Source organism: Canis lupus, chromosome 38 (genome assembly GCF_003254725.2).
Source record: "Canis lupus dingo isolate Sandy chromosome 38, ASM325472v2, whole genome shotgun sequence".
In the NCBI taxonomy this organism is placed as follows: domain Eukaryota; kingdom Metazoa; phylum Chordata; class Mammalia; order Carnivora; family Canidae; genus Canis; species Canis lupus.
Window position 1 is genome coordinate 2,132,463 of NC_064280.1, and position 27,741 is coordinate 2,160,203.

Genomic DNA, 27,741 nt, shown 5'->3' on the forward strand with positions numbered 1-27,741 from the left:
GCGGTGCGCCTGGCGGCGACGTCCCGGCGGCTGCGCGCGGGGCTGCAGGAAAGGTTCCGCGCGGCGCCGACGGCCCCGGGAGAGCGGGAGGGGGCGGCCGCGGGGCTGGGGCGGGGGGCGGGGCGCCCATTCTCCGCCCTGCAGGCTGCGCTCGCCGTGTCTGTTTCGGTCTCGGGGCCGTCACCCCTTTCGCGTACAGATAGGCCACTGGGCGCACGCAGCGCGCACGAGCCCTAGTCGGGCCTCGGAGCCTGACGGACCGGACGCCGAGGACCCAGCGGAAGGACGGCGGAGCGCCCCGCGGCTCGGGCGGGCGGGACTGCGATGGGACACGGAGCTGGCGCGCGCGAGGAGCGGATTCCCTAGAAACTGGATTGCGCTGTGAGGTCTGTGGGCTGTCAGACGGAGGAAAAGAGTGGGCCGGGCTTGGGGTGGCTCGTGTGGAGCTGCAGCGCCCGCCGTCGGCCCAGGGCGTGACCGCGGGGTCCCGGGATCGAGTCCCGCATCCGGCTCCCCGCAGGGAGCCTCCTCTCCCTCTGCCTGGGTGTCTCATGAATAGATAAGTAAAATCGTTAAGGAAAAAGGAAAAAAGAATGGCATAGGCTTTCTATTAAAAAAAAAAGGGGGGGGGAAAGAGGGGGGCTGGAGCTAGATCCCTGTATGCAGATTTAAAGCCTGCAATCCCAGCTCCGTCCCTGACCAACCCGACCTGTTGCGGGGGGGGGGGGGGGGAGGGGGGAGGGTCTTGCAGGTGAAAATGAGGGTGTTGATAAGAGTACCTGCAGGATTATTGTGCAGGGTCGATGAGCTGACACGTAGGAAGTGCTTGGAACAGCAAGCGTCCCGTAGAAGCTTAGCTGGTGTTTTTTACGTTTTTCAAAAGATTTTATTTATTCATGAAACACAGAGACACAGGCAGAGGGAGATGGGGATCCTGATGCGGGACTTGATCCCGGGACCCCGGGATCACGACCTGAGCCAAAGGCAGACGCTCAACCACTGAGCCACCCAGGTGCTCCCCCTAAACCTCAGCTATTATTATTTACGAATTATTTTACCCAGAATTATTCCATTCCCTGGAGGCCGCGGAGGTGGCTCTCCGCCCCATGTGAACAAGTGCGTTCGTCCGCATGACCACAACGTGGGGAGGATTTCATCCAAAATTTTTGTCCTGAGGACGCCTGCGTGGCTCAGAGGTTGAGCCTTTTTCTCTTCTGGGAGGTGGCCTGTTGGAGCACTTTGCCTGTATTTTGGATCATGCGGTGTTTGCCTTGTAGGATACTTAAGGGAGGAATAAGATCAGATCCATGTTTAGGAAGGAAAACAAGGACAGTGTGGAGTAGGATTGATGAGAGGAGTGGAAAACAGGTAGGAAAACACTGCAGTAATCCTGTGGAGAGATGAGGGAGACCTGACCCAAAGTCGGGGCAGAGGGGAAGAGGAAGGCAATGCATTCAGGAGAGGGGGAGGAGACAGAACTGATACAGTGGGAGAGGCCTCTTGCATGTGGAAAGCAAAGAAGGTCAGGAGACTGGCTCAACTTCCATGCTTCTGCTTTGACAGGGGACTCGGTTTGATAGGGCAGAGAATGCAGGAAAAGGAACAGCTTTGGCAAGGCAGGTGGAGAGTCCAGAGTGGGACCTGTTAGGTCTGTCTTTCTTTCTTTCTTTCTTTCTTTCTTTCTTTCTTTCTTTCTTTCTTTCTTTCTTTCTTTCTTTCTTTTTCTTTTTTCTTTTCTTTCTTTCTTTTTTTCTTTTCTTTCTTTCTATTAAAAAAATTTATTTTTTATTTTTTATTTTTTTTTTTGAGAGAGAGAGAGAGCACAAGCAGGGGGACGGGAGGGGGAGAAGGAGAAGCAGGCTCCCTGATGAGCAAGAAGCCTGATGCGGGACTCTATGCCAAGACCCTGGAATCATGACCTGAGCCAAAGGCAGACACTTAACCAACTGAGCCACCCAGACACTGCATGGGACATGTTAGATTTAAAGAGTCTGAGAAATTCAAGTGACCATACTAACCTGGGGTTCAAAGAAGAGGTTTAGCGTAAAGATCTACTATACTTCGATTCTAATATGTACATTTCCCTACATTTAAAAATCTGTTATATTGGGGATCCCTGGGTGGCGCAGTGGTTTGGCGCCTGCCTTTGGCCCAGGGCACGATCCTGGAGACCTGGGATCGAATCCTGCGTCGGGCTCCCGGTGCATGGAGCCTGCTTCTCCCTCTGCCTGTGTCTCTGCCTCTCTCTCTCTGTGACTATCATAAATAAATAAAAAATTTTTTTTAAAATCTCTTATATTTAATTGTATCTCAATTATTTAGCAGTGAGGTTTTTTTTTTTAGTGTTGCATAAGATAACTGTCTTATAAGTCATACTATCTTTGATTTGATGAAAAATAGTATAATTAGTGGAGTCTGCTTTACAAGTGTTGGTTGGAGCTTGTTAATACTGCCACTACAAACTAAGGTTCCCCAATCTGTGTGTTGAAGGGGAGAAAAGGAAATTTTGAACATCCTTTCTTCCTGGCCTGAAGCAACTTGTCACTGTTATTCAGATTCTGTGAGAGAAAAAAACTTATTTCTTGTCTGGGTTGAACTTACATCTCATTAAAGACTTTATTCATTCATTCATTCATTCATTCATGAGAAACAGAGAGAGAGGGGCAGAGACACAGGCAGAGGGAGAAGCAGGCTCCTCTCAGGAGCCTGATGCGGGACTCGATCCTGGATCCTGGGATCACAACCTGAGCCGAAGGCAGCTGCCCAACCACTGAACCACCCAGGTGCCCCTCATTAAAGACCTTTACCTCTCCCTAAATTAAGCCACTGGTACTTACCTCTCCTCCAGGTAAAAGTCAGGAATTCTCTTAGTGGAATATGTCCCAGTCACCCAGTATACAGTCTGGCAGCTGGTTCAAATCACAGGGAATATAGTAAGGGCCAGGAGATTTTTGTCACATTTCAAGGATTTAACCCAGTGATTCTCAACCTTATCTGTACGTTGGAATTTCTACAGCACCTTAGAATAATACAGGTGCCTGAGTCCCACACCCAAAGACTCTGCGTTAATTGCAGAACCTACCGAGAGCATTCCTAAGCATTGGTATATTTAAAAAGTTCTTAGTGATTGTCATGTTCAGTCAAGGTTGAGAACCATTACTGTAGTACAAGACTGGGGGTGTCACTCAAATTATTGGCCTTGTGAGGGAGCAAAGACTTTCTGAAAAAATGTACTCATGACCACCACTCATGCTTACTGTCAGAGATTACAGACTTCAAAGCAGTTAGAGCTAAGAAAGAAAGCATGAAAGAGACCATAACATCAACACTGTTCTCAGTTCTGTTGAGAAGGATTGGAAGGAAAGAAAGATATGTGTGTATATATGTATCTGTGACATTCACGTGAAGATACACTCCAACAATGGGAAAAAGGCTCATACATAAGGTTATTCATTGCAGTAGTATTTGTAACTGCAATATTTTAGAAACAATCTAAGTGCACATTTATGATAAATTATACAATGGCACTCAGCAGCTGTTAAAAAAAAATGAGGAAGAACTCTGTGAACTGATGTAAAGTGTTGCCAAGACACATTTCTAAGTGAAAAAAGCAAAGCACGAATGCCACCCTAAGAAAGAAGGGAATATAAGAAAATACGCTGTATTTGTCCGTTTGTGCAAGAGACCTGCTGTGCAAGAAAGGTAAGTCAGAAAATAAGGAGATTTGTTTCCTGTAGGGGATAGGTGGGAAAAAGATGGGAAAGTGGGGTAAATGAGAATAGGGTAGCAGGCGTGAGGGGGTAGTGATGCTCAGAGTACATATTTGTGTAGTTTTGACTGAACAATGGTAATGTTTCCCATGCCCCCAAAATAAATAACTAAAACCAACTGGGACATGGAGAGAGCCCAAATGGAATAAAAAATACTAAAAAGCGAACCTACTGTAAGTAAAAAAAAAAAAAGCTACACTAAAAAGGATGGGAAGAACTAACATGAGCCGTAGGTTGGATACCACAAGCCTAGAGACAAAAACAGAACTGCAGAAAATACCTCCATTAGCTAGACACTAGTACTTGTTGCACACAAGCTCCACTGATGAGTGCAAAAAGTAAGTGGACAGAAGTGTGAAGAGAAGCAGAATTTGAGTAGATATCTGCTGCAATATACCTATTAACTACAAAGGAAAAGGGTAGTTTTACAGTGGGAAATCTGGCAGAAGCCACCTTGATCAGGCGATAAAGGTCAACATCACCAGTAACAAGACAAAGTAACATCATGAACCTGATAGGATACACGGAGGACACAGTGTCACCCGTAATATTAAGCCTAATCATAAGAAAATGTCAGACAAACCCAAATTGCAGGACATTTGACAAAATAACTGGTCAGTACTCTTCAAAAAAGTCAGTCTGGAAAGACAATGTCACAGGAGTTTTTACAGACTGCATGATACTAAGAGAAATAACTACATGCTGTGTGGGATCCAGTCAAGAGCCTAGAATAAGAAAACGACACTAGCAAAAAAGCTGGTAAAATTCAAGAAAAGTGTTTAGTTAGTAGTTTTGTAACATTAATCTTTTTGGTTCTGACAATTGTACTAGAGTTCTGTAAGATGTTAACATTAAGGGGATCCCTGGGTGGCTCAGCAGTGTAGCGCCTGCCTTCGGCCCAGGGTGTGATCCTGGAGTCCCGGGATAGAGTCCCACATCGGGCTCCCTGCATGGAGCCTGCTTCTCCTTCTGCCTGTGTCTCTGCCTCTCTGTCTCTCTGTGTCTCTCAATAAATAAATAAAATCTAAAAAAAAAAAAAAAAGATGTTAACATTAAGAGAAGATTTGAGACGAATATATGAAAACTATTTTTGCAACTTTTCTATAAGTCTAAAATAATTCCAGGTAAAAGTTTTTTTTAAGGGCATTAACTGGGGCACCTGGGTGGCTCAGTGGTTGAGCGTCTGCCTTTGGTTCAGGTCATGATCCCAGGGTCCTGGGATCCAGTCCCACATCAGGCTCCCCAGAGGGAGCCTGCTTCTCCCTCTGCCTGTGTCTCTGCCTCTCTCTCTCTCTCTGTCTCTCATGAATAAATAAATAAAATCTAAAAAAAAAAAAAAAAAAAACAGTAAAAAGGACATTAACTGCTTCTTCATCTACTCTTATGAGGACAACTGACCCAAGCCAAATGCATACTTTGTACAACCTTCCAGAAGATCATTGCCTAATAATAGAAAGGAAGAGGGATCCCTGGGTGGCGCAGCGGTTTGGCGCCTGCCTTTGGCCCAGGGCGCGATCCTGGAGACCCAGGATCGAATCCCGCGTCGGGCTCCCGGTGCATGGAGCCTGCTTCTCCCTCTGCCTGTGTCTCTGCCTCATTCTCTCTCTCTCTCTCTCTGTGAGTATCACAAATAAATAAAAATTAAAAAAAAAAAAAAAGATTTAACACTTTAAAAAAAAAATAGGAAGAGACAGAAGACTTAAAAATACAACTTATTCACACTCAAGCAATTCCACATAAAGTTACTGAATCTGAGGAGGACATAAGGAAGTGAATGGGGGAAGGTAGAAAGCATAACGCTCAAAGTTACAAATTTCAAAAACAAGAGTCACTAGTTCCAAGTTTTGACATATGAGGTCTAGAAATTTATTTTGGGGGCTCTTCCTCCAGGTGCAGAGCATTGGAGCAGCCTCTTGGGCGAGACGAGACCTGTGTGGTCATCCAGGGCCCTACACTTAGAAGGGCCCCCACCCTTGGTTTAATGTTCTGCTGTTGCAATCTTGAAATCTTTGATAATTTTTGAACAAGGGAGCCCTGGTTTTCATTTTGCATAGGGCCCCAAAAATTAGGTAGTTAATTCAGTCTGCCTTCACTTGCCAACCATAATTTAGCAGAAAGAGAAGCTTCATTCATATGGTGCACCCTGTCCCGCCAGGCTACAGTTGATTGCTCTGTGGATAAGCCTCTGACCCAAGCTGAACCCAATTAGATTCCTTTCCAAGAATTTGGAATGTGGACTGAGAGGCCCCCATCATCTGGCATGTCTGTTGAAGAGAATGGATATGAATGACAGGGCTACTGGCGTCTAACAGATGGAAGCCATGGTAGTTGGTTTCTGATTGAGCAATAAAGCAGAGATTCAGAAGCAAATCAAAGTAATACTTTCTGTATCCAATCTGTTCCCAAGAACATCCTCTCATTCTGTTAAATATCCTTGGACCGGGGATCCCTGGGTGGCGCAGCGGTTTGGCGCCTGCCTTTGGCCCAGGGCGCAATCCTGGAGTCCCGGGATCAAGCCCCTCGTCGGGCTCCCTACGTGGAGCCTGCTTCTCCCTCTGCCTGTGTCTCTGCCTCTGTCTCTCATTCTCTCTCTGTGTCTTCCATGAATAAATAAATAAAAATCTTTTTAAAAAACTAAAAATAAAAAATAAATAAATATCCTTGGACCTTTATAACAGATAACATTTTGCTTGTGCTAGTACAAAACCTGTTTTGTTGATTACAAAAGTCTTAACTCATTCTGCTCCCCAACGATGCAGAATGCTCAAACCCCACTTCTGTTGGGAGGGAAGAGGGAAGGGAGTATCATTTCAAACTGAAAAGATTTACAAAACCATTTCTAAAACCAAAACAACCATTCAAAGTTGCTTTATTTTTTTTTTTTAAGATTGTATTTATTTATTTGATAGAAGACTGCACAAGCAGAGGGAGCAGCAGAAAGAGAGGGAGAAGCAGACTCTCTGCTGAGCAGGGAGTCCAATGCAGGGCTCAATCCCAGGACCCTGAAATCATGACCTGAGCCAAAGGCAGACGCTTAACCAACTGAGCCACCCAGGTGCCCCCGAAGTTGCTTTAAGTAAAGAAAACCCACAGTTGCTCCTTTCCAAAAACAAAGGAAAACATTGCATAAAGGAAAAAGCAACAACGACAAAAACATTATATGAAGACAGCACATTGTTTTTCTCTCAATTCTCTGAGTCTCCAATCCAATGTAATCATTTCAATCATCTTTACTGCACTGGATGCTAATTAATATACTTGGTGAAATTCAAAACCTTTAAAAAAACATTAGATAAAACCCCTGATATACGGTTTTCAGCGTAGTTTTTTTTTTCCCCATTTACCTATTTTTCCTTCTATACTCCCTATTTTTGCCCTTTTTCTAAAAATATTTTTTTTAGGATTTTATTTATTTATTCCTGAGAGACACAGAGAGAGGCAGAGACACAGGCAGAGGGAGAAGCAGGCTCCATGCAGGGAGCCCGATGTGGAACTCGATCCCAGGACCCCGGGATCACGACCTGAGCCAAAAGCAGACGCTCAACCACTGAGCCACCCGGATGCCCCTTACCTTTTTCTTTTCTTTTTTTTTTTTTTTAAAGAAAGCTTATGTAACTTGTTATACAAGTCAGACTTCAAGCTACAGGCACTTCAAGGAAAGAGAACAACTGTCATGTTTGGCAATAAGTCCGTAGAGGAGGAAGGAAGAGGAGTTTATTCCTCAGTGTCCCTCACCTTCAGTGATCTATAACCAGAATCTGAAGTCTGTCTCATCCCAGGCCAGAATCCAAGTACTGACAGTGTTCATCTGCTAGGAGGCGCAGAGACTTCTGATGCGGTTCTCCCAGAAACTGGAAGGTTCTCTTGGAGAGGCTTATTCAACCAGAAAATATACAGAATATATAAAGAAACACAGGGGTGCTAGGGTGGTGGCTTCAGTCAGTTCAGCGTCCGACTCTTGATTTTGGCTCAGGTCATGATTTCTGGGTCTTGAGATAGGTCTATATAGTTTTTCTAGTATCTTTATCAGATTTTGCTATTGATACCACATTAGCATCATCAAATGAGTTGAAAAGTTAGCATTTTTTTTATTCCTAGTTCAAATAGTTTTTTTTTAGTCAAAAGTGAATATCTTTTTTTTTTAAGATTTATTTATTTATTTCAGAGAGAAAGAGAGAGAGAGCATGAGTAGGGGGCAGGGAGAGGGAGAAGCAGATTCCCCACTGAGCAGAGAGCCTGACACAGGGCTCCATCCTAGGACCCAGGTATCGTGACTCAAGCTGAAGGAAGATGCTTGACTGATTGGGCCACCCAGGCACACCTCAGATGTCTTTATTTTTTAATACATTTTATTTTTTTAGAGCAGTTTTAGGTAGTCAGCAATACTGAGCAGAAGATGCAGAGATTTCCCATACACCACCTACCCCCACACATACATAGCCCCCCCCCATTATCAACATCCCCCACCAGAGTGGTACTTTTGTTACATTTGATGAACATACAACAAATGACACATCATTATCACCCTAAGTCCTTAGTTTACATTAGGGTTCACTGTTGCTGTTGTATATTCTATGGGTTTTGACAAAGATATGACATGTATCCACCATTATAGCGTCATACACTGTAATTTTACTGCCCTAAAAATCCTTCCAGGCTCTGCCAACTTACTCTGCCGTACCCACACCCCCTGGCATCCAGTGATCCTTTTGCGATCTCCATAGGTTTGTTTTTTTGTTTTGTTTTTTGCCTTTTAGAGAACATCATATAGTTGGAGTCATACAATATGTAGCCTCTTCAGATTGGCTTCTTTTACTTAGCAATATGCATTTAAATTTCCTCGATGTTTTTCCATGGCTTGATGGCTTTTTTTTTAGTATCAAATAATATTCCATTGTCTGGATGTACCAATGTTTATTTTATCCATTCATCTACTGAAGGATATCTTGGTTGCTTTTAAGTTTGGCACTTAGGAATAAAGCTGCCAAAAACATTCATGTGTAGGTTTTGTGTGGACACACTTTTCACTCCCTTTGGATAAATACCAATAAGTATGATCACTGGTTTGTGTGGTAAGAATATGTTTAGTTTTCTAAGAAACCACCAAACTGTCTTCCAAAGTGACTACCAGTCTGCATTCCCACCAACAATGACAAGTTGCTACATCCTCATCAACATAAGGTGTTGTCCGTTTTCTGGATTTTGGCCATTCTAGTAGGTGTGTAGTGGTTTCGCTCATTTTAATTTGCACTTTGCTGGTGACATGTGGTGTGGGGCATCTTTTCATATGCTTATTTGCCATCTATATATCTTCTCTGGTGAGTTGTCTGTTTAGATCTTCTGCCCATTGTTAAATCAGGTCATTTTCTATTTGTTGAGTATTAAGAATTCTTTGTATATTTTGGATAACTGTCCTTTATCAAATGTGTCTTTTGCAAACATTTCCTCCTAGTCTGTGACTTCTATCTTCATTCTCTTAACAGCATCTTTCACAGAACAGAGCATTATAATTTTGATGAAGTCCCGTTTATCAATTCTTTCTTTCATAGATCCTGCCTAGTGTTGTATCTAAAAGTTACTCCAATGTGCAAGGTCTTCTACATTTGTCCTATTTTAACTTCAAGAAACTTTGTATTTCTGTATTTTACATTTATTTTATTTATTTATTTGAGAGGGAGAGTGGGGGAAAGGGCAGGGAGAGGGACCAGCAGACTGTGCTGAGCACGGAGCCCAGTGTGGGGCTCAATCCCACGACCCTGAGATCATGACCTGAGCCAAAATCAAGAACCAGCTGCTGAACCAGCTGAGCCACCCAGGCGCTCCACATTTAGTTTTGTGATCCATTTTGGGTTAACTTTTGAAAAAGGTATAAGGTGTTTGTGTCTAGATTCATTTTCATTTCAATAAGCTCTATGCCCATTGTGGGGCTTGGACTCACAAACTGAAGATCAAGAGTTGCATGCTCTACTGACTTAGCCACCCAGGTGCTCCTGGATTCTTTTTTTTTTTTTTTTACACGTGGATGTCCAGCTACTGTAGTACCATTTGCTGAAAAGAAAGAAAGTCTTTCTCCACTGTGTTGATTAGAGTAGCTTTATAGCAAGTCACATAAGTGTCAATCCTCTGACTTCATTCTTTTCCTTTAATACTGTGCTGGCTCTTCTGGTTTTTTTTTGTTTTTTTTGTTTTTTTTAGATTTATTTATTTATTTATTTATGATAGACAGAGAGAGAGAGAGAAAGGCAGAGACACAGGAGGAGGGAGAAGCAGGCCCCACACAGGGAGCCCGACGTGGGACTCGATCTCAGGTCTCCAGGATTACACTCTGGGCTATAGGCGGTGCTAAACCGCTGCGCCACCAGGGCTGCCCTATATTGCTGGATTTAATTTGCTAGTACTTTGTTGAGGATTTTTACATCTGGTTCATGAGAAATATTAATCTGCAGTTCTTTTTCTGTAATGTCTTTGTCTGGTTTTGGTATCAGCGAAATGCTGCCCCGGTAAAGCGAGTTGGGAAGTATCTCTCTGTTTGTTTTAGAAAGATTATAGATAACTGGTATGATTTCTTCCTTAACTGTATAGAATTCACCAGTGAACCAACTGGGCTTGGTGCTTTCTATTTTGAAAGGTTATTATTGATTTGATTTCTTAAATATGTATAGGCCAATTCAGATTGTCTGTTTTTTCTTGTGTGAGTTTTGGCAAAGTATATCTTTTAAATAATTGTTTCATTTCATCTAGGTTATCAAATTTGTGGGAACAGAGTTGTTCATAATATTCTTTTATTATCCTTTTAATGTCCACATGTCCTCCACTCATGTCCCTACTTCCATTTCTGATGTTTGTAATATACTTCTATATTACTAATCTCTCTTAGTTAGCTTAGCTGGAAGCTTATCAATTTTATTGATGTTTTCAAAGAACCAGCTTTTGGATTTGTTGATTTCTTGGTTTCAATGTAATTGATTTGTGATGTAGTATGACTTTTTATTATTTCTTTTCTTCTGCTTACTTTGGATTTAATCTCTTCTTTTTCTAGTTTTTTAAGGTGGAAACTTAGATGATTGGTTTTAGAGCTTTCTTTTTTTCTAATATATGCGTTCAAAGGTGTCTGGGAAGCATCCAACCGTTGATTGCCACTCAGGTCATGATCTCAGTCGTGGGCTCTGAGCTGGGCATGGAGTCGGCTTAAGATTCTCTCTCCTGGGCAGCCCTGGTGGCTCAGCGGTTTAGCGCCACCTACAGCCCAGGGCCTGATCCTGGAGTTCCGGGATCGAGTCCCACGTCGGGCTCCCGGTGCATGGAGCCTGCTTCTCCCTCTGCCTGTGTCTCTGCCTCTCTCTCCTCTCTGTGTATTCTCATGAATAAATAAATAAAATCTTTTTAAAAAAAGATTCTCTCTCCCTCTCTCAATAAATAAATAAATAAATAAATAAATAAATAAATAAATAAATAAAAATAATATATGCATTCAGTACTATGAATTTCCCTCTAAGTGCTGCTTAGGGTTCTCCGGAGAAATGGAGTGTGTGTGTGTGTGTGTGTGTGTGTGTGTGTGTGTGTAATATATATGAGAGATTCTATGTATTGTCTCACATGATTATAAACGCTAAGAAGTCCCATGATATGCCTTCTGCAAGCTGGAGAACCAGGAAAACTGGTGATGTAATTCAGTCTGAGTCCAAAAGCCTGAGAACCAGAAGTTCCAATCCCAGGGCAGGAGAAATGGATGGCCCAGCCCAAATAGAGTAAATTTTTTTTTTTTTTAAGATTTTATTTCTTCATGAGAGACACAGAGAGAGAGAGAGAGAGAACCAGAGACACAGGCAGAGGGAGAAGCAGGCTCCACACAGGGAGCCCGACATGGGACTCAATCCCAGGTCTCCAGGATCACACCCTTGGCTGAAGGTGGCGCCAAACCGCTGAGCCACCTGGGCTGCCCCAGAGAGAGTAAATTCACCCTTCCTCTGCTCTCCATGGATTCATGATACTTGCCTACACTAAGGGATGACTGTCTGCTTTACTCAATTCACCAATTCAAATGCTAATCTGTTCCTGAAACACCAGCCTCAAAGGCTCACTGATGGCCCCAGCCCACAGTATGGACAGAGCACCACCACCACCACTGCGCCCCCCACCCCCCCCCCCCCCACCCCCCGCCTCAGGAAGCCTGCCATCCCTCAACAGACACAGTCCTTAAATGTATTGGAGTGGGGCCTGATAAAGATTCTTTGCCTGATCAGAAATTAGTCAGACTCCTGAACCCCATCCTAGGCCCATCTGTGTACTTCCTTGTGAAACCTAGTTTTAGCAGGAACTCTGCTAAGTCAGTTTAACCAGAACCCCCAGCTTCAATATCTGATCAGGTTCCTCATCCTCCACTACACCCAGGTGATGTTGGATCACCCCCGTCCGTCTTCAGCAAGAGTCCTGTTAGCCTGAATCCCTCTGACCTCCTGGTTTTCTCTTACTAACATTCTATCCACTGACCATACTCCTTGGCCATAAATTCCCACTTGCCCTTGTTGTGCTTAAAGTTGAGCTCATTCTATCTTCTCCACTGTAAAATCTCCCTGCAGTGTTCCCTCTGCCTTTCACAATGGTCCAGAATAAAGTCTGCTGGACCAGACCATCTTCCACAAATGTCAGTGATTTTTTTTTTTTAACAGGTCCATCATTATAGGGTTTCGGCTCCTTGAAGCCAACCCCTTCTTGGGTGTAGGCCTCAAAATGCAGCAGATTGTCAACCTACACCACCCTTCCTTCTTGTGATTTTTCTTCTCCCTCTACTTTGGCTTCCTGAAGATCACTTGAAGCAGAAGGAGTGAGAGAAGAGAGGTGAACAAAAGGAAGAGAGTGAAGAAGGGAAGAGTGAGGAGGGTAAAAGGTGAGGAGGACCAGCCACAAGCTTGGTGGATCTCCCTCCTGGTCCAGGGGAAAGAATACAGCATTAGTGCTTGAGTTCTTTGTCACCTGTGGCCAGGACTGGGTTAGGCACAGGGTGGAGCATCTCTGTGTGCCTCCACCTTCTTGTCCCACCAAGCCTCCTGAGAATTAGCTTCTTGATCTCTCTACTTAACACCACTCCTCCCCTGCCTGTCTGCTCCTGCCCACCTTGTCAGCCCTCTGTCCCCTGTGCTCTTGGCCTTCCACGGTGTGAGTGGTCTGGCCTCTCTGCCTACCAGGTTCACAGTCTAGGGAGGGGCAGAGGTAGTGACCACTCAAACTTGCCCCTTAATCTTGGCAGTACCTCAGTCACTCTCCTCTCCCCCTACCTTGTCCTTGAACATGAGGATCTGGGTTCCTGTTTTCAAAGGACAGAATGGTATGCTTCATGGTCAGGCATACAAGTCTGGGCAGAGCACATGTCCAAGAGGGAAGGATGGAAAGGCAGTCCGGCTTGACCAGCAGGTTCACACCTCCCCCAAACCCTTTCCCCACAGGGATCCAGCACCAGGGACAGCATCCACCGACACTCCATTTTGACTTCTCTATCTGAATGCCGATGTGAAAATCTTTGTCCCTCTCCTCCAGTAGCTTGGCCAATGGGACAGGCCTGTGACTTACTGATCCTTCTGTATTACTTAGAAACAACTTCTAGGGCCACACCCGAGGGGCAGCACAAAGAGCTCTGCTGAACACAAGCTTGAGAAATCCAGACCTTGCCACCATCAGCTGACAATTGAAAGCCACAAGTGGCACAAATCTTCTACCTCCTTGGGCCAGGCCTTACCTTCTAAGATTTAATCTCTTAGCTCCCGCACCAATGGAAACTTTCTTAAGCTGCCCAGAGCCCTCATTCTCTGCTCTACCAGACCCTCCTTTTCCTGCTGTGGTGGCTCTTCTGGATCCAGTGTATGGGGTGTTCCAGCCAAAGGCCCTCCTCCTCTGTATCTGGGGATAGAGCAGTTACCCCTTAAAGAAACCCCAGGCCAGTTGGTGACCTCCCTCAACTCTACAACTGGTGGGCCCTTGGCATCATCCGCAGGCTGCCTCTCTGCTCACCTGCCCAGACTATCACCCCTCACCTCCATTTCTGGCACAGAAAGCTCTTTTTCCAAAGTTGTTCTTGCATTTCAGGGCTATACACTCCTCCTTAATTCCTGAAATTGGATGGGGATGCCATACAGAGACTGCCAGACCCCATGGCTGGAAGGGAAATGAAGAAACACATTGGCCAGATTACTCTTCCCCACTGAGCAGGGAGCCCGAGGCAGGGCTTAATCCCAGGACTCAGGAATCACGACCTGAGCGAGCTGAAGGCAGATGCTTAACCGACTGAGCCAGATGCCCCAGAAATAAAATCTAAAAAAAAAAAAAAAAACAACTGTAGTTGCAGGATAGCCATCAGACAGAGCTCTATGACCTTCAGGGGAAGGTGAGCTAGGGTGAAAGATTCCCCAACCTTTCTCCCACCACTCTCCAAACTCCCACGCGTGCAGCTGAACCCCACTGGAAGCACAGAGCAAAAGATGGGGTGCACAGGGGCCAGGGGGCTGTGTGGAGAGGGGAAAGAGTGGAGGCGGAGGGGCAGAGAGCATTCAGCACGATCCCTGCTGTGTGCCAGACACTGAGCAAAACAGAAGAGCATTTGCCATCATGCTGTTCACAATCTCAAAGAGGACACTGGACTTTCAGCAATGAACCATAAAAAAAGTAATGAATATACCCATTATTCTCAGGAACACATAAAATGCTTATAAAGATTTACCACGAGCTAGCCCGCAGAGCAAGTTCCAACAGATTTATAAAAAACAGGCATCCTACAAACCGCATTCTCTGCCCACAATGTCTTGTTATAAATCACTGACAAAAACACCAAGAAATTCTTCCTCACATTTGGAAATTTAAAAACATACCCATGTAAAACTTAGGGCAGAGAAAACATTATAACAGCAAATAGAAAATACTGAAACTGAACTATAACAAGCATGTTTCATAGTAAAACTTGTAGGGTGCGAGCAGCCTGGGTGGCTCAGCGGTTTAGCGCCACCTTCAGCCCAGGGCTTGATCCTGGAGACCCGAGATCGAGTCCCTGCATGGAGCCTGCTCCTCCCTCTGCCTGTGTCCGCCTCCCTCTCTGTGTCTCTTTTGAATAAATGAATAAAATCTTTAAAAACAAAAACAAAAACTTGTAGGATGCAGCAACAGTTGTAATCCAAGGGAAATCCTAAACGTAATTGTTTGTGTGAGGAAGGAAGCAACTTGAAAATTCATGAGCTAAGCATCCAGCTTAGGAAGATGGGTCAGGGGTCCTGGGTGGCTCAGTGGTTAAGTGTCTCCCTTTGGGTCAGGTCATGATCCCGCGGTCCTGGGATCCAGCCCTGCCTTGGGCTCCCTGCTCAGTGGGGAGCCTGCTTCTCCCTCTCCCTCTGCCCCCCCCCCCAGATCATGATGTTTCTATCTTTCTCACAAATAAATACATTAACAAATAAATAAAAACTTTTAAAAAGAAGAAGGATAACAGTGGGCCATGGACTCACCCTTAAAGAGAGAACCAAGATGATAAATAAGAGAAGGAATTTGTGAGCTAGGAAACAGAGGTGCAGTGAGAGAAAGAAGCAAACCAAAAGTTGGTTCTCTGAGAAAGAAGAGGATGGCCACGTCGCTGGCCACGTCGCAGTACATTCACACCTGAGAATAATCTCTCGCGTTGAGAGTAAGTGTACTGCAGTGACAGCCAGTTAGCTTGGAGAAAAAGCAGACGTGATGAGTGAAGAGGAAACAGTTATAGAAGATGAAATACAAATAATACCATTTTCTTAAAGGTTTTATTTATTTGGGAGAGCACGAGCGGGGAGTGGGGGGGTGCAGGAGACGCAGACACCCCACTGAGCGGGGAGCCCAATGTGGGGGCTCCGTGCCAGGACCCTGGGACCATGACCTGAGCCGAAGGCAGATGCTTACCTGACTCAGCCACCCAGTGCCCTGGTAATACCATTTTTAAAGCTCAAGAACATGCAAACCCAAACTATATACCATTTAAAACACATGTATATTTGGAAAAGCTTTTTGCTTTTAAAGCAAGAGAATGACAAGCGCAATAGTAACCCGGGGTGGGAGAGAGACACGGGACTGTCATCTGGAAGAGCACGCAGGGGCATCAACTCGGTGGGAATGTTCTGATCCACAAATTATATGGTAAGTTCACAGTTTTAAAATTTATCGTGTTGCATAATTTTCAAGAATGATACATATATATTTTTAGCAGGTATCAGATAGAAGTAGCAGTTTTTAGAAACTGTGAGCAAATCCTGCTCAGTAAGAGGTCTCAGACTAGCCACCTTTTCTGCATGTTCCCAGCCTGGAACCCTGGGAAGCTTAACTTAATCTCAGAGCCTGTGGCTTCACTTGGAGGCTGGTTTTGCCCCATCCTTCTACCTTTTCGACTCCTGAATTCTACACATAGAAAGGCTGTCATTTAGCACATTCTTAGATGCTTGACCCTCTTTGATGTCATTAGGATGCCCTGCTGAGACAACAAGGAAGACAGAAAGGAAAGAGACTCAAGAGGGTCTTCTTTTGAATGTCCTTCCCAGAGACCCAGCTGCGACTCCTCCATGCCTGGGCTTCAATCTGCAAATCTACCTTCACCACCTTGCCTCTCAGTAGTGCCAGAGGGTGGGGCCGGATGCGGAGCAGCCCAACACGTGAAGTGCACTGGACATACGTCTTCTGAGCCTGTCCTAAACGTGGGTCCCTTTTCTAACAAGTCTTTGATTACCTTTCAGGAATTCCATCTTCTCCACTGAACACAGTTTTGATGGGCAGACAGATGGAGGTCCCTGCCACCTGCACGGAACCTGGAGGGCACAGAGCCTTCCAGCTGTGAGCCGATACAGCTGCAAGATGGGTCTGGGGCCTGTGCCGAGTCAAGTGAGAAGATTCTTCGGCTGCCGCCTCATGAGGGAGTGAAGGTGGCTCCTCACAGCCCTAGCCAGGCACTCGGCAGTCGCCTGCAGGTCTACTGTGGTTCCTACCCAGTGATTCTGTGGGCCTGTAATATCTTTCCAATACCTACTTCCTTCCTCTTGAATTAGCCATTCCATTCATTTTCTTAAGTGGCAAGAAAAATAGATATTCACAGTAGATAACAATAGAATAACAGAAATGCGATCCACTGGAGTTAGAGTTCTCTCCCTAGGAAAACCACTGTTAAGTTTGATATGTATCAAATTGACACATATTACAAACCTTTTTCTAGCCATATACAGAGAGAGAGGAACTAGATTTCTAGAGAAATTGGGGTTAGGGAGATGGGATTATTATTCAAAAAAGGGACCATATGAAATATACACTTACATACTTTTCCACTCAATGACCTAGAATAAACATCCTTGTCAGCGCATAGAGAGCTGTGTCATTCCTTTTAATGGCTGCATAGAATTCCACCGGGTGAGCACAATTTAATCCTAATCTATTGCCAGACATGAACATCGCCTCCAACTTTCTAGTATTACAAATAATGATGCCGTGAATACCCTTATACTTACATGGTTTTGCATACCAGTGAAAATATTTTTGTAGGTAATGACTACATAGAAATCACTTCTGGAGCAAAGGACATATACATTTAAAATTTTTATAATAGGTACTGCCAAATTGCCCTTCTGCAGCTACACCCACTTCCCAACAACAGGGAAGTGTTCATCCCCCACAGTTATGAATAGTTTTTAAAGGTTTTTAGTAATTTGATAGATGGAAATATCTTTCTCATATGGATTTCCCTATTGATGAGGATGCACATCTTTTTCAAAAATGTATTATATAATTTGCTTGTAGATTTTTTCTTATTGATTTCTTCATGTATTAGAAATCTGAACATTTTATCAGTTATATATTGCAATTATTCTCTCCAAATTACTGACTTGTCTTAAATTTTCAGTGTCTTTGGCTGCACATACATTCTTTATAATTTCATTTTTTTTCAAGATTTATTTTAGAAAGATAGAGAGAGAGCAGGGGAAAGGGGCAGAGGGAGAGAGTCCTAAGCAGACTCTGCGGTGAGTGCAGAGCCCAACACGGGGCTCGATCTCACAACCTGAGCTGAAACCAAGAGTCAAACACTCAGCCAACTGCGCCACCCAGGTGCCCCTACATTCTTTGTAAGTTCTATAATTTTTTTCTTTATGGCTTTTGGGTTCCTAACCACCCTCAAGAAAGTTCTCCCTGCCCCTAAACTATACATGAACATATTTACGTACATTTTCCCCCAGAGGCAGCATGGTGTAATGGTTAGTTGTAGAAGCAGAAATTCTGGAGCTGCACTTCTTAGGTTCAAATCCTAGCTCTGGCATTTGTCAGTTGCAGGACCCTGGTTCACCTCTCTATGCCTTTTCTCATAGGTAACATGGGGTTGTGGTGGTGGGGATTGAGTTAATAAATGTAAAGCATTTCGAATAGTGCCTAACATAAAGAAAACTCCTTCGTTTCATTTTTTTTACATTTAGATTTCTACCTTCTCTTTTGCATGATCTTCTCCTCAGGTGGATAACCAGTTTCATAAAATAGTCTGACTTGAAAAAGCTACTCTAATAAAAGACTGAGGAGCAGGCCATCCCTAGGAGGGCCCTGGGAGGCTCAGCCAGTGAACAGCCACCCCTGGTACCCGCATTGGAAAGAAGGCTATTTGGTCAGTACTTTGTGGCCTCCTTGGAATCCTGCTAAAGGCACACATTTTGAAATTGAATTTAATAATGTTCAGAAACTCGGTGGCTCTCCCATCTGAGCCCCACCCAAACACAGGACCAGGAAGGCCACCACAGTTGCCCCAGATCCCTTGCTACTCAAGGGAAAGCCTCCTGAGGGAGGTGTTCTTGGGAAAGCATGCCCAGTCTAAAAATGTGTTACCACCAGCTATTTTTTCCAAGGTAATCCTGGTAAGAGAGGAAGTGAAGCAAACTGTCATGCTGAACTTTACACTAGAACAGAGTATGTGCGTCTAAGATGGGGTACATTTAGCTGTGAAGGGTCGCTGGAGCCGGTCAAAGTTTCTCCAGGGTAAGAGGCTTATCTGCAGGAAACGTCTACGTGTAGGGGCTAAGAACCACTCAGGTTCCCTGCAGCTTTTTTTCTGAAAGATTGTCACAAACACGTCAACTGCTTGAGGTGTGCTGCCACCCCCTGGCCAAGCTTGTGTTGCAGTCAGCACAAGCCAAGTAACAAAAAGTGATGCCGTGAGCTGCCTGCTGACATTCCCTGGGGACTACGCAGTGGGGGCTGCCTTGAGGGCAGATGGTGGTGCCCATCAGGCAATGCCAAGCAAGCAGATCCAAACAGTGGGGGTGAACCCAAATAGAAAATGCAGACATCTCAAATGCAGACAGGCCAGCATGTAGATTCCATCCTCGGATTCTCTCAAAATGAAATAGAGTAGCCAGGCTCATGCAAGTCCGTGCTGGAGAGAAGGTGCAGCAAAAGGCGTGACCCCAGGATAAACTGCTATCACCCTACTTTGCCTTCCTCCCATTCTCTTTCCCACCCTTTGGCAGCGGTAACGTCAAATACCCAGAAATCAGAGTAGTGTATGGGGGGAGTAGGACGTTCCAGCATTCTCCAAGGCAAGCTGAAAGACTTCTGACTGCAGAGGTCCCACAGAAGCGGGAGGCATCCTTCCAACCCAGGGAGGGGAGGGAAACAAAGTCAAAGAGAGGTAAACTTCAAATGTTAATTGATCTTTATTCTACAGCATATGTGGTATGTGTGCATCCCCACAAGGATACAGAATATTCTATAAAACCAAAGCCAACCATTCGAAAGGACACTAGATGAGGGCTGAACCCATAGTCCTGTCTCTTGAAAACACAACACGGTCCTGGTTGCCATATTATGGAAAGAGCACAAGGAGGGAAAGCGAAGACTGAGGTTCGTGCCAAGGTAACTTCCTCTTGTCATTGCACTTTTATTCTACACACTTAGTATGTTACACCTTTATTAACACCGTAATAGACATTAGTCCTTTAAAACAAACAAAAATATTACATTAAGATAAAAGACAACAAGCTGTCCAGACCAATTTTCTCTTCAACCCTCTGAGTCAAGTGGCCTCCCCCAATGCCGAGTGTTTGCATAGTCTCTGTGCACATCTCGACTGGCCTGGCTGTTAACAGAGCAGATGAAGTTAAAAATAAAACCCTTTTAAGAACAGTAGTGCTACTTGCAACACCCAAAGGAGTTTGCAATACAAGTTTCTGAAGGTTACTCCCTCCTTACCCACTTTAACCCGGCACTAGCCCTAACTACTCCCCTCATTATTTAGAAGGAAAAATCCACCTTTTTTTTTTCTTTTAAAGAAAAAGTGGGTCATTTGATCCAGCAAATCCAAAAATCAAACTTTGAAAACTCAAAGAAAGTGACTACTCTTTTGGCGAAGGACCATTTATCCCGCTCTGAGGCAGTTTGGACTTTGGAGTTTCCCTGATTTCAGCCAGATGGAATACCAACCATGCCTTCTCTCCAAAGCAAGGCCAGAGGGAGCCTCTGAGCCTCGAGGGCTACTGTAATCACCAATCCCTCTTGGCTTCTCAGTGCTAAATTTTAAGCCAAAAATTAAAAAAAAAAAAAATAAAGTGTCATTCAGTGCAGTTATTATTTTGGGGCCCTGCCATCCTCAAACCCCTTCTCTCATCAGGAAAAAACTTCCAACCCCTCTTTGGCAGCTCAGCAAAGATGCTTCAAAATGCACAGGAGAGCTGACAGGTACTAGTGGGGAGTCCTACCATTCCCCGTTTCCATCTGTGGTAGCAATATATCCTTTCCTTCACCATTTCCTTGAGTTTTAGTGTTAAGAATGAGGAGAAGCTGCTGCCTAGGCTCTGTCCCCTTGAAACTGATGGGAGTCACAAGTGATTCTCTTTGGTCTGGGAAGAACCAGCACAGCCCTCCTTCCTAGAGAAGTGGAAGACTTGCTCCATGAGCCACTCTCTACAGAGGATCAAGGAAGCAGGGTAGGGTATGCCTGTGGAAGCCTCACCCAAACGAGCACTCCTTGACTCACGCCAGGCTGCCAGCTTCCTAGGCACAGGGTCAGCCCCTCTGGGGCCCCAGGCTCCATTTCTTGATTGCTCTGCAAGAAGGTCCCTCACTCAGTTCTGAAGTCACATAAGTGACTGGACTTCAAGCATGTTAAAAATGGCCAGGCGATCATTTTCAGGCTGGGATAAACTGCCCTAATGAAGTTGATTAGAAGGATAGAATGCAGTAAGGGTAATCCATTCCGTCCTTCCTCCTCCCCCAGCCACAATCTCACCTCACCACTTGGGAGCACGTACAACCAAAGCTAGGAGGTAAAATCTTTAGGGCTTTGGTCTTGTTGAGCCTACTACAGCCCAAGTGCCCCCAGACTTCTTTGAATACCTAGTGTCTTCCCAAGTAATATACAGTACAGTACATTTCATGGCATTCCATCACTTTAATAATAATGGGTGCCAAGGAACAAAGAATCCAAAATTAGCTGACAATGTTATCAAACAAAAGCAAAGTATGTGCATGTTATATATATGTATTCCTGCACTCAGCCCGCTGAGTGTTCAAATAACACTTCCAAATATCTCTACATGGACTTTGGCTGGCCTGGCGAGCTTCAGGAGTATCTTGCACCTTTTCTCAAAATACCTTTTTTGTAATGAATTGTTAACACAGCTCCTGTCTTACTTAGCATCTAGGCCCTCCTCAGTCAGGCAAACAAATGGAATCTGCTAGGAAACTGGTGTCTGAGGAGCAGCTAAGCTGCAGGGAAAGAGAACCCTAGGTACAGGAAAACCTACCGGCCCCGCCCCTGTGTGAATAGGGGTCGCTGCTAAGGCTCTGGAAGAATGTTAGGAATGTGGCTTCCACGCCGGAAGCCAGGCTCCTGATTCCAGCTGGAGTCAAGGAAGACTCTCTGGAAAAGGGAATTACAGAAGACCTTTCTTGAAATTTCATACAGAACAGACACTTAGACTGATTTTCTGGCCAGTAGACACTACTCACGTCTTCTTTTTAAACTTGAAAATCTGGCTTCCTTGGAAGCCCCATCATAGTTCTCTGGAGGACAAACGAGTTAATGCAGACAAGAACAGAGTGACTTGAAAAAGTAAATCTATAAATGGGTATTAACAATTTTAAGAGATTTACTGAACATTCTACCAAAACAAGCCTGGAACCCATAGAACCCAAAGACACTGGTTCAGTCACTTTCATTGTTTGCAAGTGAAAAGCACTATATGAAGTTTCTGAAGGGCTCCAAGTGCTTGGAGGCTTATTATGCTCAAAAGTATCATAATCAGAGCCCAGTGCATCCAAAGGGTTAAAACTCAACTTTAAAAGTTTTATGAGAAATTTCTTGCAGACGCCATTTATACCCTGTCAATGTTTAAGAGATGGTCACTCTCTCAGAAACAACGCTACAAAATTCCAGCAGCAAATCTGCCCTTTTTCTTACACACCTACTCAGGGACCTGCTTCACAGAAATGGGGCCACGCACAGGGCAGGGACCACAGTGCTTGGAGTTAGGCAGACGGATGGAGGCTGTTCACCTCCACTGTCTACTCCTTCACCCACCTGGTATTCTAAATCTAATGGACCATTTTGGTTGAGTGAGGCTTTAAGTCAACATCTGAGATGCACTGATGTTTAAATCATTCCCCTTCAGAATTCCCCTTATTATGCACCCTTCCTGACAAACTCTCTAAAAGCCCACCCCCACACCTCCCAACTGCAAGGGAGAACCATCCCAGATGCTAACACGCAGAGGTGAGAGGCACACAAACAGAGCTATGAAAAGCATTTCTTCTCTTTCATCTGGTGCTTTTCTTCTTACGCTACATTCTAAGTAAAAAGAAGGGACAAGTTGGAAAAGAAATTTTGGTTAAAAAGCTCATGGACAGAGTTTAAAAACATCAGTGTGTTAGATTCAAACACAAAAACAGGAATTTTTGATTCTTCTAAGTTTAGAAACAGCCTGGTATCTTTCTCGTAGGTTGCATGGAAGCCCATGCTTCCAGATCACTGCCCACTTCTCAGACCTCACCAGATACTCCACACCCATCACTTTTACTCAGACACTCATCCCCAGATACCATGTTAACTGGAGTTTTCCCATCTTGAGACTAAAAAGGAGAAAATAAAAAATCAAGACAAAGGGAAGAAGAGATTCTATCTTGGAGTTAGCAGTAACTCAGAATCCAATCGCATATGTATATATATACATACGTGTACGTACACATTTTTTTTCTTTTTGTGGCCTCTTGGTGATGTAACCATGAAACCCTTCCCCAGAAGTCAGGGATATTCAGTCCTATAAATGTAAACACGCTGGCACCGTAAGGAACTGACAGCTCTGTTTCTAGCTCCCTCACTGGGGCCTCTGCTGTTACAACCTGAGATCTCTGGTTGCAGGTAGCAGGAAGTTATTTTTTTTGCTCCTATGTTCTCACAATCCCAGAACTAAGTTCAAATTTTCTAAGGGTCCTGATGACTGGATAGAACCAAACTGCTTCTAGCTAGAGACAAAATTATGAAAATATAGTTTTTAATACTATTGCCACTGCAGTGCCCCACCTGTCTTAGCAACATACAGTGAACAGACAATGGTACATTTGCCTCCTTTTCAGTTCTGAGCCTGGAACATTGCGTTCTTCAGCATTTACACATCCTAGACAATCTTTTACTAATGGGATGGCTTGGGACATCAGTGAGCTGCTGAATGTGCCCCAACAGCCAGCCAACTCTTCACTATCCGGGAGGCAACTCTGCCTGGAAAGGTCTCAAGCTGCTCAACAAGCATCAGTTCCCTCGGGAGCTCTCTGAATAAATGTCAAATTCTTCCCATGACCAAAAGGTGAGGGGAAGGAAAGAAATAGTAAAAGAGAAAGGTCTCTGCTTTCAAGTAGAATCATCTAGTCCTCTGTTTGGCCGCTCAGAATTTGACTTGCATAGCCGCTCCATGATGCCCTGGAGCATGGGCTGGACGATGCCCAAGAGAGGTCTCTGAGACGGGTCACCGTCCCAGCAGGCTTCCATCAACTGCCAGCATTCCTCGTCAAACACAGGAAGACGTTCTGGCCGGGCCCCTGAAAAAGGCACAAGGAAACAAGGTCAGAGTCAGTGAGAGGGCCCGTGCAACTATGAGGCCTGGCCAGCTCACAGACTGATCACCCAGGCGGGGCTCAGGAGTTCTGGCTTCAACGGCAAACACCTCAATTAGAACCTAAGAATAACGTTGACAAAAATTGGAATGCACTAGCATAGGAAGTTGAAAAACTGGAAATTTTCAAGAAAAAAAGCTTTCTTAAAAAAAAGGAAAAAAAAGAAAAAAAGCTTTCTTGAAACCATTGAGTACAATGCTGCCTGAAAGCAAAGGCTGGACTTCAGTGCCCTTCCTGGTTTCCATGATGGTGTGTGGTCCTGCAGTGGGGTGGCCGGAGCAGGTGACACGAAGCCCCCTCCAGTGCCTGCTCTCAACAGGGGGGGTCAGGACAAGGTAGGGCTCGTGGCTCTTACCTCTCCGCACGTTGTTCCAGAGATGGTCTTTGCTGGCACACCTCTCAAAGGCTTCAGGGAGCTTGACAGAGCCTGAGCAGATATACCAGAAGAGAATGCCGAAGGCATAGACATCGACCGAATTATCGTACTTTCCTGCAGTGAGAAAGGGTGACAGTAGTGAGCCAGGGACAGGGAGTGGCTACATCCATCCCCCATCTGCAGGGGCCTCCATGTGTTTTCTAGAGCTTTTAACATCCACTGTCTCCCCTAACAACCCAGGCAGGCAGGACTGTTTATAATGCCTTTTTTATTATACCCAAAACCATAGCCCTGAGAAAGCAGTGCTAGATGGCAGGACAGCCAAGGCTAGAGCCTGACAAAGGAGGAGGACAAGCCTTTGATTTTGATAGAACAGCCAAGAAGATTCATCCTGAAAGGTTGGATTGGGAAATAAGGTTAGGAAACAGGTGGGTGGGGAGACTAGAACTGGAATATAAAGATCTTTAAAAGTTAGAAAAGTCTGGAGTCAATGGACAGCAAGAAGTCCTTTATGTTTTAAGGCAAGAGGTGACACAAAGAACGTATTCTATTTTATTTTTTAAAGATTTTATTTATTTGGCAGAGAAAGGATGAGCAGGGAGGAGAGGGAGAAGCAGACTCCCCAATGAGCCGGGAGCCTGACACAGGACTCGATCCAAGGTCCCCAGGATCATGACCTGAGCTGAAGGCAGATGCTTAACTAACTAAGCCACCCAGGCACCCTGAGAAAGATTCTTCTGACAGCAATAGGACTGCAGAGAAACAATCAAGGGAAGTGAAATATGAAGTAGCCAAAACAAAACAACAGCAGTAGGAATAGAAATTCTTTAAGAAGTAAATCTAGACAAAGAAAAACAACGAGCATGTGCTTAGCTGTGTGGGTCCAACTAACCCCTAACCCTCACATGCCCAGCTCCGAGAAGGGCTGGGGGCAGACTTGTGCGTGAGGCTAGTGAGAGGAGGTTGCACAGATCGCTGATTCTAACTTTTCCCCACGCTGACGAGGGGTCCGCTAAGGCCTTCAGATCTGCCTCAGCAATGCCCCCTCACCATCCCCCGCCCTCTCAGGCTCAAGCCCTCCGGTCCTTGTCCAGACCTTCTTTGCTGTCTGTCCTCAATCCAGTTAGTCACGGGATCCCGCCCACTCCTCCCCTGAGCTGATCTTGCACCTGGCACACTTGTTTTGTTTCAGTGCTACTAGCAGCCTGACCCTGGAGACAAGTACCACTGCTCCGCCTACCTTGGTTCCTGCCACTTGAACCCCCTCCACCTTCTGCTGCTAAGTGAACCTTCCGTGAAGATGTTTTCATCCCTCACCTGCGCAAAAGTTCAAGTTCCTTACTGCTTCCACATCAAGCCTTCACTCCTCTGGGCGGATTTCGTCTCCAAACTTGTTTGCTGTTATTCCCAATGTAGATTTCTTTCCTGTTGCGCTTATTTTTATGCTGCAATTTTCCTCATATTTCCCTTTCCCCACCCTCCAGAATGTTCTCTCCTTCATGACACATGGTTAGATTCTAGAGCCAGAAAAACCTAGATTCCAATCCCAGCTCCATCATCTCTAGCTCAGGGTTTTGGGGTGGTTTTCTTTTTTCTTTTTTTTTTGGGGGGGTGGTTTTCTGACATTCACCAATCTGGACTTGACATTACACTGTGACGTAGGCATACGAATGCATCACCATCACGACAGAAGTGCTGTGAAAAAGCATGCTCATACTGCCCAGTTCAAAGACCACACTTCATAGGAGTTCCTTTCCCAAAGACCAATTTTTCCAGACCTGACTCAGGCTCTACCCAACATCTCACTTCTACCACAAAACTGTCAAACGTTTCAGCCTTCATGTATCGCTTGTCTGAATACCGACATCATGTTAGGTGACGCCTGTCCTAGCACCTCGTCACAGGCTGCCTTAATGGCTGCTTCCTGATTACTTTACCTCTCTCAATGTATCTGTCATCTACAGGTTCCTTAATGATCAGGGCCAACTCCCTGCATATGGAAATCATTCAATCAGTACTTTATGATCAATCAATTGGTTGATTATGGCAATTATGGTACAAACAGCTCAGAGAAACATCCAAAAGAAGACCTGGTGACTCCCGTGTGTGCTCTTCCTTCTCCCCACTCTCCCTTTTTTACTTTTCCCTCTACACCTACCTTAGGTTTCCCTCCTCTGCTTGTCCCCTACCTGCCCCAGACCTGTTGGTAGTACTTGTGGATACAACTTAGCCCAAAGGGTAGCACTCAGGGTTAAAGTACGGAGCCCCACTGAAGCCCACTCCCTGCCCTGAGCTTACCTGTGAAAAGTTCAGGGGCCATATGGATTGGCGTCCCCACAATGCTGCCTGACATCATGGCCTCTGGCTTGCAGAATCCCAAGTCGGTGATCTTGGCACGGTTCTGCTTGTCCAGCTGCCAACAAAGCAGGGTGAGTCAACCTGCATCTGATCCTACACACAGCACTCAGTTGCATACACAAGCTCAGAAGCAGGCCTCCCTGTCTCCGGATTCATTCCCACTACCTATCTTCTCCCCAGACTGTAAGCAACCTGATGGCAGGGGCTGTCTTTTTCATCTTTGTATACCTCACACTTAGCGTAGTGCCTGGCACATCACAGAAGCTTAGTAAGTCTTGGAAGAATGAATGTGAAGGACATAGAGGAAAGAATTTCAGTTCCTGATTATTCTCCTCTGACCTCCAGAACCCAGGGGCAGAAAGTTGCTAAGGAAAAAACTGAGGACCTCCAGTCAGCTGAAGGAAGCTGCCTGAATTTCCTGCAGTCTCCTTTCCTAAAGGACCAAGAGAATAAATTTGTGCCTCATTTGACGACTGATAAGCCTCTCAGGTTTCAGCCTATGATTTTAGGACCATCTTCCCCTTACCCCACACCGTTGTCAGGGAATTGCTGCCAGAGACACCTCGATGATAATCCAATACAGTTCCAAGAGGAGTACATCGGAAGGTTCTTCAGAATTGAGATACCAGGGCTGGTAGGTTCATGACTACTTTCCCCTTTATGGTGCACTTACCCATCACAGCCCTCATCCAGCACCTCTGATCAAACCCTAAACAACAACCTGACCTGGAATCCCCAAAAATATCAACGTCACAAAAGCAAAGAAAGGGTGGAAGGACTATTCTAAAGGACAGGTAAACATGACAACAAAGTACACTCTCTGATCCCTGGAGTGAACCCTGGATCGAAAAAGCAAACACATGAGCTGTGTCTGGGTAACCTGAAAATGTTAATATAAACTGTATATTAATTAATAGCATCATTATCAATGTTATATTTCTTTGGTGTGATAATAGTATTTAATTACCCAGAAAAATGCCGTTTTTAGGAAATACAAGCTCAAGTATTTAATGTGCTAACTGTAACTTACTTTCTATAGTTGAGTAAAAGAATGTGTGTGTATGTAAGATAGAGATAGATAGAGAGAGAGAGAGAGAGGGACAAACCCAG

The 27,741-nt window shown here is 44.9% G+C and overlaps 1 protein-coding gene and 1 long non-coding RNA gene across 6 annotated transcripts in view; one reads left to right on the top strand and one right to left on the bottom strand.

Annotated features, from left to right (window-relative positions):
- Positions 1-71: 71 nt before the first annotated feature.
- LOC112643231 (uncharacterized) lies at positions 72-27,650 on the top strand. Of its 4 annotated transcripts, none has more exons than XR_004812684.2 (5): positions 114-386; positions 16,502-17,165; positions 18,257-18,402; positions 19,459-19,646; positions 26,977-27,650. It is a non-coding gene; the product is annotated as an uncharacterized LOC112643231 (long non-coding RNA). The 4 variants fall into 4 exon arrangements; XR_003125724.3 differs by lacking the exon at positions 26,977-27,650 and adding an exon at positions 25,466-26,573 and having other exon boundaries at positions 115-386; XR_007409221.1 differs by lacking the exon at positions 26,977-27,650 and having other exon boundaries at positions 117-386; positions 19,459-21,462.
- DSTYK (dual serine/threonine and tyrosine protein kinase) overlaps positions 19,442-27,741 on the bottom strand; it is a 50,219-nt gene continuing 41,919 nt past the window's right edge. For both annotated transcript variants that reach the window (XM_025421116.3, XM_049107038.1), the window contains exons 11-13: positions 26,572-26,686; positions 24,253-24,387; positions 19,442-23,822 (exon numbers count right to left, since the gene is read on the bottom strand). In XM_025421116.3, the coding sequence (XP_025276901.1) occupies positions 23,635-23,822; positions 24,253-24,387; positions 26,572-26,686 (438 nt within the window). In that variant the 3' untranslated portion in view covers positions 19,442-23,634. The remainder of the gene's footprint in view (positions 23,823-24,252; positions 24,388-26,571; positions 26,687-27,741) is intronic.